Source organism: Telmatherina bonti, assembly GCF_933228915.1.
Source record: "Telmatherina bonti genome assembly, chromosome: 2".
Taxonomy (NCBI): Eukaryota; Metazoa; Chordata; class Actinopteri; order Atheriniformes; family Telmatherinidae; genus Telmatherina; species Telmatherina bonti.
The window spans coordinates 18,314,203-18,333,496 of record NC_136620.1 but is presented as its reverse complement, the minus strand read 5'-3'; the positions used below and the strand labels follow the sequence as shown (position 1 = coordinate 18,333,496).

General features: G+C 38.9%; 1 protein-coding gene across 1 annotated transcript; it reads left to right on the top strand.

Moving 5' to 3' along the window:
- The first annotated feature begins 2,842 nt into the window (after positions 1-2,842).
- Positions 2,843-18,388, top strand: tes (testis derived transcript (3 LIM domains)). The gene is made up of 7 exons (XM_079255086.1): positions 2,843-2,911; positions 9,333-9,418; positions 11,696-12,365; positions 13,565-14,146; positions 15,274-15,489; positions 15,571-15,729; positions 18,183-18,388. The coding sequence occupies exons 1-7, from the start codon at positions 2,885-2,887 to the stop codon at positions 18,372-18,374; spliced, it is 1,932 nt and encodes a 643-aa protein (XP_079111212.1). The 5' UTR covers positions 2,843-2,884; the 3' UTR covers positions 18,375-18,388.
- Positions 18,389-19,294: the final 906 nt, after the last annotated feature.

Below are 19,294 nucleotides of genomic sequence, written 5' to 3'. Positions count from 1 at the left end.
CATTTCAGCTTCCTCTGTGCTGCTGCAGAGATGCAGTGTAAATATTCTGATCTGAACATAATAATGTTTTAAAAAATGTAAAAGTTTTGTAAGAGGATATCGCTCCTTCTCTGCTTGCATGCATCAAAGTAATAGTTGCTTGTTCGTGCAGTTAAGTATGAGCTTTAACTTGAAAACAGTTTAATTTAGTTGATTTTAATTTAAAATTTTTAGATTTTGAGCATTAGAATACTAAATTTCCCAAATTAAACAATTTTATTTGCACTTCCTACACTTAGCGACTCAATATTTAGATGTGATATTATGTAAAAACAGTTTAGTTAATAGGAAGATTCCAACTTTTGTCATTATTTATGAACACATCCGCTCTTTGCTTTCTCTCCTGTGCAATCTGCAAGTTCATCTTACATAACCAAGCTGATAAGAAAGACGAAAAGTAAAGAGTGGTGTGGAAAACATGTGCAGCATTCTCTGAGACTTACAGAAAAACAGACGACCCTTTGCTTGGTCCACATCTGTGTGTCCCGCTGAGGTTCCCTCAGGCAAGATGTAGAACTCCCACCTCCTTCAATCAGACATTACTGAAGGAATAAACCACATGCACCGAAGATAAATGAAACAAATGTGTTTGAGTTCTCTTTAGCGGACAGTGAGGAAGCAGTTTACAAGAAAAAAACTTCCTTCTTGTTTTTTTTTTTCTTCTGAAACATGTGGTTAGAAGCATACCAGATCACTAATTTAAACATAGCTGACTGAAATCTCACTTCAATGTCATTGTTTTGTTGTCATTTTGTATAATTTGAAATTTGCATCACATTATTATTATTATTGTTGTTGTTGTTGTTATTATTATTATTATTATTATTATTATTATTATTATTATTATTATTATTATTATTATTATTCATTCATTCATTCATCATTTCAGCAGTCTTTGGGCGAGAGGCAGGGAAAACCCTGAACAGGTCGCCAGTCCATCACAGGGCCTATTATTATTATTATTATTATTATTATTATTATTATTATTATTATTATTATTATTATTATTATTATTATTATTAAGACAAGTGGACATGATCTTTTACAATAATTGTATTCTTAATCAAAGAACATCACAGAATAAATAATAATAATAATAAGTAATATATCTCTGTATAGTTTTATGGGTTTATTTCAGGATGTATATGATGGGAGATATATCTCCAAGAGTTTTTATTTAATCTCGGCTGAAATATTACACACATGAAAATTTGGGATGAATTACAAATAACTAATAACAGAAAAATACGCAGAACAATAATTTAAATTCCAAATGAAACCTAAGCTGTTCAACAGTTCATTTAAATCTATAAATTATGATAATCTATTATCATTTTTGGTATTTGTTGCTGCATCAGCAGGACTAAGTGTCCTGACAAAATAAAGTCAGCTCCGTGCATTCTCATAGACCAGAGGTGTCAGAAGTCGGTCCTCTACGGCTGCCGTCCTGCAGGTTGTCAAATTATTACTGCAATAACACACCAGATTCAAGTCAAAATGATCCAACAGCTTATGAAGCTCATCATAATGACTCAATAAATTCAGTCAGGTGTGTCTGAGCAGGGATACATGAAAAACCTGCAGGATTGTGGCCCTCGAGGACCAGCACTGGAGATCCCTGTTATAGACAGTATGCAATAACATGCAAGAGAAATCCTGTTTTCTCTTAACAGGCTGCCAGCAGAACTCACAGGAAGCTGGTAACCACAAGTTTCCTGTCACCGAGGCAACCTCGCAGCTGGCTGACGCAAGTCTCACAGCACAACCCAAAACACATGAGCTCATCCATTCTTTGAACTTTGGCAAAAACATGTCCCATTAAGAAAAGTGACAATTTAGTTGGAAACTTTTTTTTTAATAAAAACATTTTTTGAATAAAAAAAGAATCAAGGTTATATTTCAACTATCATATAACTATCACTGGCTGCGATGGACTGGTGAATTGTCCAGGGTGTACCCTGCCTTTCGCCCAAAGACAGCTCCAGCTTCTCCGTGACCCTTCATTGGACTAAACGGTTAGGATAATGAATGAATGAATGATTAAAATTCAGTTAGAAAACATTTTTTTCAAAAAAGCAGTAAAAGAACTTAATAATATCTTTACCACATGAAACAGTACATTAATCAAAATTTCAGAGTTTTGAACAATATTTTATATATATATATATATATATATATATATATATATATATATATATATATATATATATATATATACACATGGTGCACAGGGGGGGTGATCAGATGCAAAAAGCGTCAAAAGGTCAAAATACAGTCATCTTCTTTGTTACACTACGGCACGCCTCAGGTGTGAACTGATTGGCTGCTCTGTATTTAAATACCGTTTTCTCGCTTCCTAATTGGCTTAAATAAACCTCTGTCAAGGCGGAAGCGTACTCTGTCGAGAAATGCTGTAAAGTTGACGGGACCTCCAGAGTGAAATATATATCAAGTTAAAGAGAAGACGCGAGGAGCCAGCCGAAAGTAACTCAATCTGATTTTTGATAACATCGATCAACAGTTGCTGCCGTCATTTGTAAAGTAGGCTAAAAATTACAGTATCAATATTACTAACATGACAATAAAGTCATGAATAAGAAGTTTGGGGGAAAATGAAATCAAATAGCCCAACAATTAGTTTATTTTGAAACGCCTAACCGGACACTGAGGACGTCATGCCTTAAATTGATGAACGTGTGAGGCGCTCCAGCAGGACCACAGGAAACCTGAGAAAGAAGCGGAGATTGTCCCATAATTTGTGTCCGTCTATCGGTTTGTGTTCCTGATAGCTGCCCCGGGAGAAGCTTCCTCACACAGAGCCAACAGCATACTGACAGATACAAAGATGGAGATTGAGAGGGAAGTGAAGAAGGTAATTGCTTTCTCTCCCCACGAGAGGAAACCTCCTCAGTCCGTGTCTCAGGACAGACCAGGGAACGCCCTGAAAGGTGCGCCGAGACGGGACAGGTGGCGAGTGGGGGAAAGATCAGATTCAATCCAGTTTTATCTGGTTTCTCATTACTTTAAAATCGTTTGAGAAACATTTTGTTGTTTTTTAATTAACACAGACAGGCTGAGAAGCAAAACCGAGTTGTTAAATTGAATCTAAAAGCTGTTTTAAAGTTTACAAAAGAGTTAACTGTAATGTTACTTCCAATCTGAAGGAAGTCCGCGACAAGCCGCGTTGCAAAGACACAAACAACTCTGAGCCACAGCCTGCGTGGAAACCACTAGGCTGTAGCAGATTCAATTAGTTTATCAGAAGTCATTTTAAACTTCGGCATAGTTGTACAATAATAATGGAAGTTTTTACACTCATTATTTTTCTTATCTTTTCAGTGGTTCTGTTGTTTTAGGGAAAGATCTCTGACAGTGTAATAGAGTCCTGTCAGAAAAGTGAAAGTGACTGTTTGACCAACACAGCTTCTTCTCTTTTTTGTTGCTTACATTTTTTTAAAAATTTATTTTAGTCCTTATTTAAGCATTTAAACTAAACTAGATTCCATCTAAAACATTTCATTTAGAATTTGTCACTGCAAAGTCTAATTACTGTCTTTGTCTAGTGAATAGTCATTCACTTTAAATTACAAAGGTCATTTAGGATTCACATTCTTTCTTCCATATATTCATTTTTTTCTTCTGGCATTCTTCAGCTAATCCTACTTATAACCTGTGAGTATTCACTGTCTATTTGGAATTTTGTTTATTAATTCACTGTGGGAGTTTGTTTGCATTATCATCTGTTAACCTGCCTTCCCCTTAGCTGTTTCCTGCTAGAGCTCTGCAGTGGCAGGAGTGAAAAGGCACAGACTGCTGCAGGGATAAAGAGTTTTAAGCATTCAGCATTCACTGCCTCAATTTAATTTAAAATCACTTGGACTTTTGCCACCTCAGCACACAGGCAGTCTGTGTGCCCGAACATAACTACTCATGAAAATCAGGAGGAGATGTGCTTATTGCAGATGGATTGTTAAATTTAGCTGAAGCCATTGATGGTGCCCATGTGCAAAAATGAGGTTTCTATTAATTGTGGCTTACTCCAAATGATTATTGTTCATGCAGACTAATTTTGTTCCTCATCTTCTTAGTAGTGTTGTGCTCACATACTTGCTGCTCATTAAAAGCAGCTGGATGACCCAGACGGACCTTGTCACATAGATACTCTTGGTCCCAAGAGGAGATTAGTCTCTCGCAGCTGCAGGGCTAGCAGGGCTTAATGAATACATACTTCGATTCATTCCTGAAGGAACATTGAAATGTTGCAGATTTTTCTTTTTTTCTACATAAATTTAGGAATTACTTTAAAAAGATTTCAGTTGAATTAATAACACTTTTGGAAAATAATTTGAATATATTTCCAATGAGTTTTTGCTATTACTGAACACATTTCAGTAATCACTGTACAACAATGACGGAATGAAGAGCTGTGGGGAAAGTAGCTCATTCTCATGATAAAGACAACCAAAGTTATCTACACTCTGGACTCAAATATTAAATCCTGTCATCACAGGGCAGCAACTCGGTGCATTTAGTTGTGTAGACATGGTCAAGGTGACTTGCTGAGGTTCAAGCTGAGGATCAGAAGGAAGAGTGTTGATGCCGGATGGGCTGGTCTAGAGTATAAAACTGTTGTCTACTGGGACTGAGATAAGACCACATCCAGTGCCACTCCTGTCAGCTTAGACCAGGAAATTGAGGCAACAACAAAACGTGTTGCCTGGCATGATGACTCCTAAGTTCAGCTACAGCATCAGATGGTTGGATCTGAATCTGGTAGAAACAACCTGAAAACATGGATCCTTCCTGCCTTCGATGGTTTGGCCTGCTGGCGGTGTAGTGGTGGGGAGGATATTCTCTTGGCACACTTTGCGCCCTTTTAGTACCAACATGGCATGGTTTAAACACCACAGCCTACCTGAGTATTGTTGCTGATCATGCCCATCCCTTTATAATCACAGTGTAGCATCTTCTGGTGGATACTTCCAACAGGATAAGGCACCATGTCACAAAGTTCAGATTATCTTCTGGTTTTTCCAACACGAGTTTTCTGTAGTCCTATGGTCTCCACAATCACCAGATCTCAATTTAAGAGAGCAGCTTTGGGATGTGGTTGATTCTGAGTTCAACCCAGTACTAGTAAGGTATACCTAATAATAAAGTGTCTGGTGAGTGTATGGAGCAGTACTCTGTGTGAACAGAATCTTTCTTTTTTTTTCGTTTGTACAATTTAAAGTGATTAAAGCTCAGAGTTTCTCACTTTTGTACTTCCCATAACCAAGATTTTGTTTAAGAAACTGCCGCATATCTGAGCGATCTGTTTCTCTCTATTGGCTTGAAATTAATAAAGGTTTCTTTGTTTTATGAAATGGTGAACAGTCGGTCCAGTGCAACATGATTTACCACAAAGAATAATGAAAAGGATGTACAATACATGTAATTACTGCAGTTCCGTCCTGCTGCGGCGTACTGACTCATGCGTCGTCCTCATCAGACACCGGTTGTGTACTTTGTCTTGATGCAGAAAGTTGTCAGCATGATAGAGTTCCTGAAAGATTAACATAAACTGTTCATGCAGATGGAGTAATGGTGTTCCAAGGAAACATACACATTCACTGACCTCAGCTAAAATGGCCACGCCTCACCACGTCCTCACACTAACATTCTGACTTCCTGTCAATTTTAGTCTTTGCAAGTGTTATTTACACTCTCTTTTTATCTGTCAGTTCATTTTGAGTGTACATCTCTATTTCTGCTGTCTGCAACAGAGAAAGCTGGAGAGTGCACGTCCTGCTTTACTTATACTGACGTGTTTGGCATTTTAATTATTATCACAAATCATGTTGCCACACTTTGTTCAGAGGAAATTCTCCACTGCAGTCCTTGTCTGCATTCCTCCGCAATGAGTGTCTTTTGGGTCAAAAACATGTCTCCTTGACAGCAGGGGTGCTTGCTGGGATCCTTTCAGATGTAAAGCCTCATTGAATAGTTGACCATATTTGGTCACAAATGGAGGCAACGATTTGTGAAGGTGGACTTGCGTGTTGTTTGACACAGAAACCTTGAAAAAGAAGGAAGATAGTAAAGGTTAAGGCAACCTGGAAGGGCAGAAATGGTTCTGAATTTATTTTAAAGTCAAGATTAAATCTTTTCTGCTTAAATTGCAGAACATAATGGGTGTGAGGAACTTTTTCTTATGAGAATTGAAAAAAATCAAAGCAATTTGAACAGTTTTCATGCCAGTGTTGGGAAAGTAATAATTTTCTCTGCTAATTCAGCACAGAAGAGACCGTTTTCTTCCAACAGACTACATTAATAGAAAACATAGAATCTTTCCAGATTGGTCCATATTGGTTGATATTCACCTGATGACACACTTACCTTTTATTTGTTCGGGATAACAGAATGATTGGATCTATGCTTTTTGTGTGCATGTTTTAATTCTGCAGTTCCGTTTTGTCATCCCTTTGTAATTCACATGTTGGACACGAATCAAACCCATCCATCCATCTTCTACCGCTTATCCGGGGTCGTGTCACGAGAGCTGCAGCCTAAGCAGGGAATCCCAGACTCCCTCTCCCCAGCTACATTTGCCAACTCTGCAGGGGGGATCCCAAGGCGTTCCTAGGCCAGCCGAGAGATGTAATACCTCCAGCGTGTCCTGGGTCTCCCCGGGGCCTGACACACTTCACCAGGGAGGCGTCCAGGAGGCATCCTGACCAGATGCCCGAGCCAACTCAACAGGCTCCTCTCGATGCGGAGGAGTAGCGGCTCTACTCTGACCGAGATGACGGAGCTCCTCACCCTATCTCTAAGCGAGAGCCCGGCCACCCTGCGGAGGAAACTCATTTCAGCCGCCTGTATACAAAATCTCGCTCTTTCGGTCACGACCCATGACCATAGGTGAGGGTAGGAACGTAGATCGACTGGTAAATTGAGAGCATTGCCTTCTGGCTCAGCTCCTTCTTCACCACGACAGACCAGCACAGGGTCCGCAATATTGCAGACACCGCACCGATCCGTCTGTTGATCTCGCGCTCCATCCTTCCCTCACTTGTGAATAAGACCTCAAGATATTTAAACTCCTCCCCTTGAGGCAGGACCTGACTCCCGACCCGGAGAGGGCAATCCACCCTATTCCGGCTGAGGACCATGGTCTCAGATTTGGAGGTGCTGATTCTCATCGCAGCCGCTTCACACTCGGCCCCGAATCGCTCAACCGAGAACTGGAGATCACGGCCAGAGGAAGCCAACAGGACCACGTCATCCACAAAAAGCAGAAACCAATTAATTAGACCCAATTATTTATTTAAATTCCGCTCACATAAGTCATTGAAAAAGATATTAGTTCATCAATGCAAATGCAAAATCTGATTATTTAGCAGATATTATACAACTTTGGTGGGACTTTGACTATAATAGGTACTAAAGAATGCAGAAGTGAAGGGCTCAGAAATTAGACAGAACAAGGAGACTGTGTTGCAAGCAGGTGGACGTGAGCTAGTTCCCAACATGGTCCACAGCAGGATTTTTTTTTTTTTTTTTTTTTTTTTTAACAATGGGAAAAGGATTTTCCTAAAGGGAGATTTTTTTCACCTCTGACATGCTGACCATCTCAGTCAAATTGTTCTTTATGAACACTAACCATAGCAAAGCAGGATGTTTCCATTTTCAGCACAACTACCAACAACTTTAACATGTCCGGTCTATAAAAAATGTCGTTCTGCATTTTGCTTTCACTGCTTCTGTTTTTTTAGCGCAGCGTCATGTCCGCCTGCTGTGAAGTGTTACCACACCCCTCCCAGTGCACCCATCTCTGCTCTTCCTCCTTGTGATTCATTTTATTCCTGCAACAGTAGATCTGAAATGTTGTGGTATATTGGGCCGTTTATTTTTTTTAACTTTAAAGATTTTCTTTGTAATAGTGTCCAACATTTATTAAAACATCAAACATTGTGGATTATTGCCTCATTGTGTTCTGTAGCAGCTGTCACACAGCTGCTGGTTGTAGCATTCTTGCTGAATACAATCCACATTCCAGAGATTTTTACATTTGTCAATATTTCACTGCCGGAAAATGGTTTCTCGTTCCGTTCTTCACGTCTGCATGAGAGAACTTATAAACCAGTTCCACTTTAGGAATTTAACTCGAGTCAAATTAGTCACCTAAAACTCTAGAAAGGTATGCTAAAATAGAAAAAGTGTGGATGTACTGTGGATGGTCCATACAGACTTCTGAGCTCAACCCAGCAGATCTCCTTTGGGATGATTTGGAGCAGAGACTGTGAGCCAGGCTTTCTTGTCCAGCATCCTTATGCTGACCTCACAAATGCACTCCACATCAGACCACATGTGCACACAATCTGTGTGCATAGGGTTCTTGTTGATGTGATAAAATATCTCATTTTGTGTTTGAGGACAAACATGAACATACAAAATAATGTGTGCATGGTTTGTAATGGGTTCATAGTTTTTGTTGTGAGTTCAAACTAATCTGTTTAACTCAAACATGCAATAATCCAGTTTTATATTAAACGTCGTCAACATTGGTCCACAGTCACACTAGTTGGAATGGATTGAGATCTTAACCCTATATGTGATAGTTGTAAGCAATCATTTGGCACTCTGGCCCCTTTTCCATCAAAACCGTGCTGGTGCTGGTGCTAGAGCCAGTTATTGGATCAAGGATGTGGAGTTCTACCTACAGCTGGAAGAAATCAGCTGTTATATCAAACTTCTTTTTGCTACCTGGCAGCCATTTCTTCATCTTGTGTCAAAATGGAAGCAAAAGCTTTGTGGTGCTAGAAATGTTGTCTCCAATTTAATATTGGTTTTTGTAAAACTACAGTTCATTTCCCAATATAACAAATCTGGTGGCTTCTGTTTTTTTAAATAACAGGGTAGGTGGGCGTGGGCTGCTTGTTGGCCCATTTGTTTTGTTGCTTTTGGTATTTCTTTTCTTTGCTGCCTTTGACATTCTAAGCAAATGTTGGTGTACATGCCAGACATATTTTTTTTCTTTTTAAAATGCTTATGAACTAACTGAAATCCTGTGCCACGACTATCTTTTTTTTTCTATAAATTATTTTTTATTTAAGGTAAAATGCAGTCTTTCCTCTAAGTGGTGCAAAGTTGAGCGAAAAAGCTAATAAAGGATACTTCCGCTCGCTTATCTGCCACTGATTGGTGGAGAAACATGTGACTTACTGGGGAACAATTACCACAACTGTGCTTTAATATTTATATGAGATATAATTATCTGAACGCTTTAATATTCATGTTGATCTTTTTTTCAGATGACTCTTGGCCATGAGTTTGGTGCTGGGGCGGCCTGTTTGAAATGCAAAGACAAATGTGAAGGCTTTGAGCTGCATTTCTGGAGGTTTGTATTTTTTTTCCAGTCCATTTTTAAAGTGGTAGCTTAGTGCAAAATATGTTTTGTTGCTTTGATATTTTCACAAGGATCATGAGGTAATAAACATCTTTAGCAAAGAAAGTTTTAGCGTGATTATGAATCTGGTTGTTAGAAAGGAATGCTTACCCCAAGCCCTTCTAGGATTAATTGAGGAAACACAAAGAATGTTGTTCATTGACCCAGTCTGGCTTCTTTCCTTTTGCCTAATTAAAATGTTCTATTAGTGGCAAGAGTCGGCAGCTTAATTGGAGCATATTCTTGCTACTCAGAGCTTTATGTCCTGTCATCTTATTGTAAACAATGGTGATGGCGCCGGTGTGAACTTCAAGGGACTGAAACTGTCATGTGATTGATGTACTTGATGATACGTGAAGATGGGAACACTTTTTTTCATTAAGGGATAGAAATGGTCCGCAAGAATACACAAAATACAATGAAAATATCCCCGACATTCTTGTGCATTGAAGGGAAACCTCAGCCATGACTCTGACATTATTTTGCTTGGACTGTTGCCTATTTGTTTCAAAGTTGGATGTGTTTGTCTAGAGATGCTATTTTACATACCTTAGATGGAACCAGTGGTTCTTTGATTTCATGTTGCCTTTCTATCATGTCCAACCAGTCTGTCCATTCTGTTTTTACATCAACAAGATACTTTGGTCCAGACATTACTCCTCACTGGATATTTTCTCTTTTTCACATCATTTTCTGTAAGTCCTGTAGATGGTTGTTTGTGAAAATCCCTGTAGTTCAGCATTTTATGAAATACTCAGACCAGCCCATCTGGTACCAAAAGCCATCTCATGTTCAGAACTACTTTAATGTCTTTCCTGCCTCATTCTGATGCTCACTTTGAACTTCAGCAAGACATTTTCACCATGTCTACACTGATTTGTAGCCATGAGATCTGCATTAAGTAACTAATCAGGTTTACCTAATAAAGTGGCAGATGAGTGTATATTATAGATTTATGTACAGCCCATTTAAATTAATGAACACTCCTTTGTAATACGGCCCTGACTGTAAAATCATAGAATTTCTGGCTGCTTATAGCACACTTTAAAACTTTAACAACCAGAAACCTGTGGTGTGCTTTTGTGCTCTCTCTAAAACTAGTCATGTGTGCATAATTGCAAGTCCAAACAGAACTGTGTTTCCTGAGATAAAGCTCCAAAAATGAGCTCATGTTGTGAGACAGTGGAAGCAGGACAGGGAACCCTAGAGGATGAATGTGCACTGTCCTAAAACACTTACTTTGTGTTCATGTGAGCAGAAAAAAAACAAAGACTTGTATTGTTATGGTTTGTGCATACCTAAAATGTACAAATTTGTTGAGCTATGAATTAAATGAGTAGCTTTTACCAGAAAAAATAACGGTTCTATACCAATAAAAGTGGTTTTAAAAAGTTAACATTGGCAAAATAGCATCTACTATTGTGGTTTAAATCTGTCAGCATGTTCAGGCTGAAGCTTGCTCTGTAAGTTGTAAATTTCTTTACAAGTATGAAGGTGGTTGTGGTGAGGCATGCTGAAGTTCAGGATGTTTGGATTTAACACAGGTTGTGTGTTGGTGTGTTTTGGTGTGAGAAACTGAAGATGACCTAACAGGTTGGAGTAAAAGACAGAAATGCATGTTTATGAAAGAATGACATTGCATTTAAGCAAGAAGAAAGCAGCAATGTTTTTGCTAAAACTGGGTTTGCATCACGCAGCAAAACTCCATTTCCACAAGGGTTATGTAGATGTCTAAAATGTAACATATTATATCTTTGCTTTATTTTTTAATTAGTTTTAGCATAGTAGACATTGGCCTAAGCAGATTTTTGTATTCAGCAAGTCGGCTGATTTACTCTTAGTAATGCCCTGCCTCCACTCCTACCCATCTCTTGCATTCTTTAAAACCATAAATAAGAAAATCTAATAAAATGGATACATGGTCCTTTAGAACGTACATTGGTGTGTGTACATGAATACATATATATGAATGCAAATATACAACACCTAAAGGAACATAAATAATTTTTATCCATCTATAAAAAGGAATTGGAAAAAATTAAAAGAATGATGTAAGCTTTTTTCTTTTTTTAGAAAATTTTATTCATTTTTACTCTACATAGAACAATAATTTATCTTCAGTTTTTTAAAGAATTTAGATATTTAATTGGAAAAATGAATAATAATTTTGTAAGTAATTGAAAAAAATCCAGTCCTACCTACATATGTCCATGTTTTTGTGTTGTGCAGGAAGATTTGTCGAAACTGTAAATGTGGCCTTACAGAACACGATGTGGCGATGGGCTCGGAAGAGAACAAGAAGGTAGGAAAGCTCTTTGAGGACACAAAGTACACCGGCCTTATTGCCAAGTTGAAGACAGACGGCATCCCCAGATACGACGGAAATATGGTGACCATCACTTTGCCTGCCCCTGCCACCGCTTTCGCAATACCACCCAGTGCCTCTTCTACTGTTGTTCCCCCGTCTGCCACTGCGGGGTCGGTGCACCCTGCGGGCTCGGTGCACCCTGCGGGCTCGGTGCCTCCTGCGGGCTCGGTGCCTCCTGCGGGCTCTGTGCCTCCTGCGGGCTCTGTGCCTCCTGCGGGCTCTGTGCATCCTGCGGGCTCTGTGCATCCTGCGGGCTCTGTGCATCCTGCGGGCTCGGTGCATCCTGCGGGCTCGGTGCACCCTGCGGGTTCCGTGTATCCTGCTGGAGGATCTGCAGGCATCTCCTCTCAGGCTCAGACACCAGGTCATGCTCAGGGTCAGCCTGTATCTGTGGGCATCACACCGCTGAAGGCTAATAAAGTTCCTGTCACAAATATCGTCTCAGCAGCCAGTGTGGTCCCCATCCCCAAAGATGTGCCCCTGAAGTCTGTCACGTACGAGTGGGCACCACCAGTACCCAACAAATATCTGGTAAGAGTTGAAATTACTGTCATCACATAAATTTTGTATTATTCAGATCTTGTGTGTTATTTCTGAAAAGATGATTTTTATATGATTTTTTAAAATGACTTAAATATGTTAACCTATTAATATTTTCTAATACGAAAACAATCTCAGGGTAAATTATTACCTTCAGTTTTAAATTATTACGTTTTTAATGATTACTGCAATTACGTTTTTTAGTATTTGATTGATTTGAACATAATATTTCATATTAAAAAAAGGAGTGAAAAGAAGTATAACTTGTAAATTCCCAACCCCCACTCCGAGAATAATAAATCCTAATTGTAAGAATCAGCTTCCTGGTTTAACGTATCTAGATACTAATATCTGTTAACATTTTACATATATATTCATATACCTATAATATTTATATGCTTCTATATACACACACGAACACAAATACATCATCAGAACATCATAGCTAAACACATGTCTGTCTTAACTACATACCCCAAAATACCTATACCTATTATAAACGGTCACATTGCATCAGACTTGACAAGTAGAGACACATAAATATAATTTCAGATCTAAAAGGGTTCATTTTAGCCGAAATACTAAACGATTTCTCTTAGTTATTTGATACTCTTATTTTAAATTGTTAATGTGGATTTAAAGAAACAACTTTAGGAATTGAATACTGGTAAAAGTCTTAAGGATTTATTTGAAACAAAACAAAAGATTTTAAATGTAAACTTTAAACATACTCTACAGATAGGTTTTAAAAAAGAAAAATGAGCTCTTTTTAAACAAAACCAAAGAATAAATTTTACAACAGTCCAGTCATTCAGCTTATAATATGTACTAGAAGGTGCTTTCTAAAAACATCCAGTCATTGGAAATATTTCCTCATAATTTCATAACAATGCTAAGCAGAATGTTTTTTTGTTGTTGTTTTATGTTTTTTTTTTAATAGTGGCTAAAGTACAATGTAATCCTGTACCAGCGCCCTGACCCAGTCCTGATATGTTTAGTCTGGTCCATATCTGAAGGAGCCATGTTTTGGTTATGCTTTTACCAAAAGACACGACAGTTTCTCCTTATTCCTTTTCTGATTGGACCTTAACAAGATGTGTCTGTACCCTCTCATCTCTGTCCTCCTTTTTTTCATTTCTTTTATTCTGTCTGAGCTGAAATTATAGTGGGATTTTTGCTCTTTTCTTCAGGCAGCACGTTACATCGAGCTGCTCCCACCTGAGAAGCGCCCTGTGGTTGGCACGGAGGGGGCTGTTTATCGTCGGAAGCAGATGGCTCGTCAGCTGCCTGAGCACGACCAGGACCCGTCCAAGTGCCATGAGCTAAGTCCTGCTGAGGTGAAGCAAATGCAGCAGTTTGTCCGTAAATACAAGGACGAAGCCCTGGGGGTCGGAGATGTCATGCTGCCTGAGGAGATGGCTCAGGTTCAGACAGGAAAGCAAGGTGGAGCTGGTGGAACAGCTGGAGCAGCAGGTTCTGGGTTTGGTCCTGGAGCTGGTGTTGCTGCCGGGACCGGCGCTGGAGGTGCAGGATACGCGCCAGGAGCAGGGGTTTCTGGATCGGGTACTCTCCCAGGGCTAGCAAGCACTGGTGCTGGAGCTGGTGTCGGAGGTGGTTTTGGATCCACAGCAGGTGAACCTGGGGCTGTTGGAGCTAGACCATTTGCAGGGCCTGGAACTGGACAATCTGGTGGACTGGGTCCAGCTGGAGGAGCTATGGGTACTGCTGCCACTGCTGGAGCCATGAGTACTGGACTACCACAGAAGAACTTTGTAAGTTTTCTTTGCAGTGATTAAAAACAAACTGGTAAACGGAATTGTAAGCTTATAATCCCAGTATCAAAATAATTTGTCATAATAAGTAATTATTATATATTTTATTTTTTGGTCAGAATCAAATGTAAAATTATCATATACTTAAACATAATAGCTTAATTAAATAATTTTTAATGCCAGGTCCTTGATGTACAACTACTACTGTGTTCTAGTTTCATATATTTTGCAGTTATCACTAAGAGTGTATTGGAAGAATGTGATGTATTGTTGAGCGACCCACATAGACTGTGAATCAGGTGCAGGACCCTCATGATTTCCCAATACTCACATCACGGTCACGTTTTCCAAATTTCACATCCCAAATTTATTTTCTCATCTCTCAGGAAGGTCATTAGCTTCGAGCCATTAACCAGAGTTATGAAATATGAAATGAAATGTACAGTAAATCTCGTGATTTTGTACATGACTGTCCAATAACGAAGTTATAGTAATTAGACAAATTATTTTTTCTCTTCCCCCGCAACGGTGAATCTTTTTGTACACTGACATGTAATTCTCACACTGAACACTAAGTGGAGCCATAAGAGCAACTCTGACTCCATTCTCCTCAGTCTTGCAGTTTAGATTCCTTTTTTCATCATCATGTGGACATATTTAACTCTTCCTGTCTGGTTTCATGTTTATTCCTGATTTTAGTTTCACAATGACGGAAACATTAACAGAAATGCAACACTTTTCTCTATTTTTTTCACTTTCTTTTCCAGCCCTTCACCAGAACTTCTAACAAATTTCAATCAAAAACATGACAGTCGGGTGGTGGTATTCTGACTTTAGTGTTTACTGGAGAATGCAGTGTTTTACTGTTTAGAGGTACACTGATCAAATACAAAAAGGTTGTTGTCAGATCAAAGGAGGTCTCACTAAACTCTGCAAAAAGAGATGAAATGGATGTTTTCCTTTATCTAAATCTATTAATAAAAAGAAAAAACACTAATTGTTGAATATTTGGGGTCCCAAAAAGTGTGTGAGCCTGTGTGTTTTACAGTTTACATGATCAACTGATACAGTGAACATTGGTCTGGAATTCATCACATCATCATCATTTTTCCTGTTTGTCCTTTAAGTCCTGCCATCAGTGCCAACAGCCCATGGGACTGGGTGAGCCGGCTGTCTACGCTGAGCGTGCCGGCTATGACAAACTGTGGCACCCAGCATGCTTTGTGTGCTGTACCTGCAACGAGCTGCTCGTGGACATGATCTACTTCTGGAAAAAAGGGAAGATGTACTGCGGACGTCACTACGGAGACAGCGAGAAGCCCCGATGTGCAGGCTGTGATGAGGTGATATTAGGTCCAGTCTGTCGCCTGTTTTTGTTTGTTATAAAGTTTACTCTAGTTAAAATGAGTTATTTTTGTCCACAGCTGATCTTCAGTAATGAGTACACTCAGGCTGAGGAGCAAAACTGGCATCTGAAGCATTTCTGCTGCTTCGACTGTGACTGCATTCTGGCTGGGGAAACGTATGTAATGGAGAATGACAAGCCTGTCTGTAGACCCTGCTACATGAAAAACTATGCTGTGGTGAGTTTCTCAGTCCAGCTGTTTTCTGTTTAAATGAATTGGTGCTTCTTTTTCAGCATTTAAAATATGGGATAAAAATGCTCAGTTTTAAATTCGTTTTGGGAAAATTTACCGGTTCCAGTCAGACATCTGTGATGAGTATCACTAGTTACTCTATTCGCTCCCAACATTTACAGACGTGGACAAAATTGTTGGTACTCTTCAGTCAATGAAAGAAAAACTCACAATGGTCACAGAAATAACTTGGATCTGACAAAAGTAATAATAAATAACATTTTTATGAAATTTAACCAGTGAAAGTCAGACATTGCTTTTCAACCACGCTTCAACAGAGTTATATAAACTCATGAAACAGGCCTGAACAAAAATGGTGGTACCCTTAGAAAAGCCTGAAAATAATGTTTCCAAAGGGACATGTTAATCCAAGATGTGTCTACTAATTAACATCACTGTATGTAATCAGTCAGTGGGCCTATAGGGCTACAGGTAGGCACTGCTGTTCAGTGACATGGTGTGTACCACACTCGACATGAACCAGAGCAGGGTAGGCATCTCTGGTCCTCCAGATCCACAGTCCTGCAAATGTTAGGAGTTTCCCTGCTGCAACACACCGAAATCAAATCAGTGGCTAATTAGCAGACTTGTGCAGAGTTTGACGTTAAGCTCGACACAAGTCTGCTAGTTAGGTCTGATGTGTGCCAGGTGTGTTGCTTCAGAAAGACTCCTAACATTTGCAGGACTGTGGAACTCGAGGACTGGAGTTGTCGATCCCTGAACCAGAGGGAACAAAGGAAACAGTTGTCTTGTAAGATCAGAGTCTCCCTTCTCTTTTAATGCCTGTGTCTGTAATGATTAGCATTGATTTAAAAAAATAATAATAATAATAATTTTATATATAGACTGAGAAGAAATCTCTGAAAGTCTGATTTCCATGTTCAGTAGTGTTTTAGTTAAGCTTCCTGCGGGGGAAAAAAGCATTATATTATGCCCACATGTACTGAAACTGAAATAAAGGGCATCAGCTGTGTGAGAGAGCTACAGATCTGATGCTTTTACACTATGAATGGAGTAAACATCAGGCTTGTTGGTGAAGCTTTCCGCCAAACTGTAAATCTTCAAATGTCATCCATAGACTGCAAAATCTTTTTTTTTTTCCCATTGGTATATCTAAGATGTCTGCAGGATAGACAGCAGAATGTAAATCGTGTAGGTAATGCCAGTTCTATTGTGACTAAACATTTTTTGGAGTTCCATAATATTGATCCATCTACATTGTTTAGAATTCATATTATTCCTCTTTTCATTACAGAAGGGGTTTTTTTTTTTTGGGGGGGGGGGGGGGGGGGTGTTTTTGTTTAAAGTTGTGCAAGCAGTCCTATTGTTTTGTTAATAACTTCAATTTGACCATTTATGATGATCTGTTTCTGACTTTTGTAACTTTCGGTCAAATGATGCCATCTCCTGCTGTTTTTGGGAATCTGTTTCTTGTCTATTGTTATCCCAGTACATCGTTTATACTGGGATTTCTGTAGGGCTGCTGTAGATGGAAAGTTTCAGTATAGCTGGAGAATTCCCCTTATTGGAGTTTCTCCGTAAACACACCTTGAACTTTGTCAATTCGTAGTTGAAGTTACTGTAACTACACCGTGAAATAAAGGCAGTTTAATTCACATTTAAAGAAAAGTATCTTAGTTTCATTTGATATTCAGGTTTGTTTCTGCTCTGTCCAAAGAACATCTCAGGTAAGGATGTTGAATCTAGGAAGCACTTCTACACTTAATCCTACAGAAGATTCCTCACCAACATATGGAGCTTCTTTCTACCATTTGAAACTGCTACTTATTAGTATAACATGACTAGAAGAGAAGTGATTTAGCCCAAATTAGTTTGTTTGTCAGCTCAAACTATTGGCAATGACAACAGAGGAAGGTGTCAAACTACAGTGCAGTGTAATGTTTGAATGTTTTGGTGCTTTATTATCATGTCTCAGATTAATAACTACTCTCAGCCAAATTATTAAACGGTGGCAGTGATCAGGTAGAAATCATCAAGCGGTCATGCAGCCACATCAGACCTCAGTGACTTTTAAATGTCAGTGACTCAGTTTTGGATGCTTGAATAGAAGTTTAAGTTGAAATAAATACAAATAAAATTATTTGATCTAAAATGAAAACAAACAACAGATTTAGGAACAAAGTTGATGCAAGCGAAACAAAACATGAATATTTTCCACTTGGACAAGAACGTGAAGTACTTGCCATGTGTTTACATGAATGATGTGTGATAATCCTCGACTAAGCCAGTGTTTTATCCACTTCTGTACCTGCGTTCACATGTAAACATTCGGATTTCTCTTTTCAACATGTCCATTTCTGTATGACTTTACTTTATATGTGGAAATGAAATATACAAGTAGAAGGAAATATGATTAATTTTAAGTCTTTTCTTTGCAGAAATGCTCTTCCTGCCAGAATCCAGTGGAACCTGAGGCTCAAAGAGTTTCCTACGGCGATCATCACTGGCACGCCGAGCCGCAGTGCTTTAAGTGCTCCGGCTGCTCGAAGTGCTTGACAGGGGAGCGCTTCATGGCGGTGAAAAGCTTCCTCTTCTGCTCTGTGGAGTGCAAAAAGAAAGTCATGGCTTAACACATTGATGCTGTTTCTCCATTTTTTTTTTTTTTTTTTTTTAAGGCCAGGAAGGATGGACTGGTTCAGCTGAGACTGGGTCCACAGCAGAGATGGGTTGTGTTGGGTTAAAGCTGAAACGGGTCTGATCAGTATTACATCAGAGATCTGGAAGAGGAGCAACGACATGATCCTGATGGTGGGAAGCCCAAATTTCTACTGTACGTTTTTGTCTTCAACTTTTACACTTTTTGGGTGACGGTTTACTTTCCTTGCACTGATTTTTTTGTTTTGTTTTGTGAGGTGTTTTGTTTCCCGCATAAATATGTGAGGCGATACATGAGATGCCAGATGCTCCAATAACCTGCTGTTAATTTAATGTGCTGTTACTGTTATGTTAACTTTACTAAAGATGCTGCCCTTTGTGTAGTAAAATAGACTGAAATTGAAAAGCAATAGGATTGTTTGAACTGTCTGCTGCCATTTCTTTCCTTCTTTTTTTTTTTTTCCATTAAATTGACTATTTTTTTTGGGCTTGTAAAGCTTTCCAAGTGCTCCAAGCTTTAATATACAAAACCAGTGTCTGTGCCAGTGTATGAAGTGCAATTAGGCTCCCATAGTCCAACATGTATGGTTTATATTGACTATAATGGATGTACATGTGGTTTAAGACAACACTGTACGTGTGGAATGTATTGGGTTGGAAAATCAAGGTCTTCAGCTTTGGATGTACAAGTATAGAAAATGTTGATAAATAAAGAACAAAATCAAATCATCAATGTGTCCCCTGTAAATTCAGGATAGTTTTCAGTCTCTGCAAAGTTAAAAATTAAAAAGCAAACACATCTAATTTGCAGTTTTTTTTTTAAGGAAAAAGTGAACATTGAAGTAGTTACATCCCATGAGGAGATTTCTGTCCATTTTTATCAGTTGGTTATTTT

What these genes read in the sequence shown, in the direction of transcription:
- tes (XM_079255086.1), top strand. Translation starts at nt 2,885, where the DNA reads ATGGAGATTGAGAGGGAAGTGAAGAAG. An exon ending in TTGAGAGGGAAGTGAAGAAG is followed by an intron (nt 2,912 to 9,332) that starts GTAATTGCTTTC and finishes TCTTTTTTTCAG; the next exon opens with ATGACTCTTGGCCATGAGTT. An exon ending in GATGTGCAGGCTGTGATGAG is followed by an intron (nt 15,490 to 15,570) that starts GTGATATTAGGT and finishes TTTTGTCCACAG; the next exon opens with CTGATCTTCAGTAATGAGTA.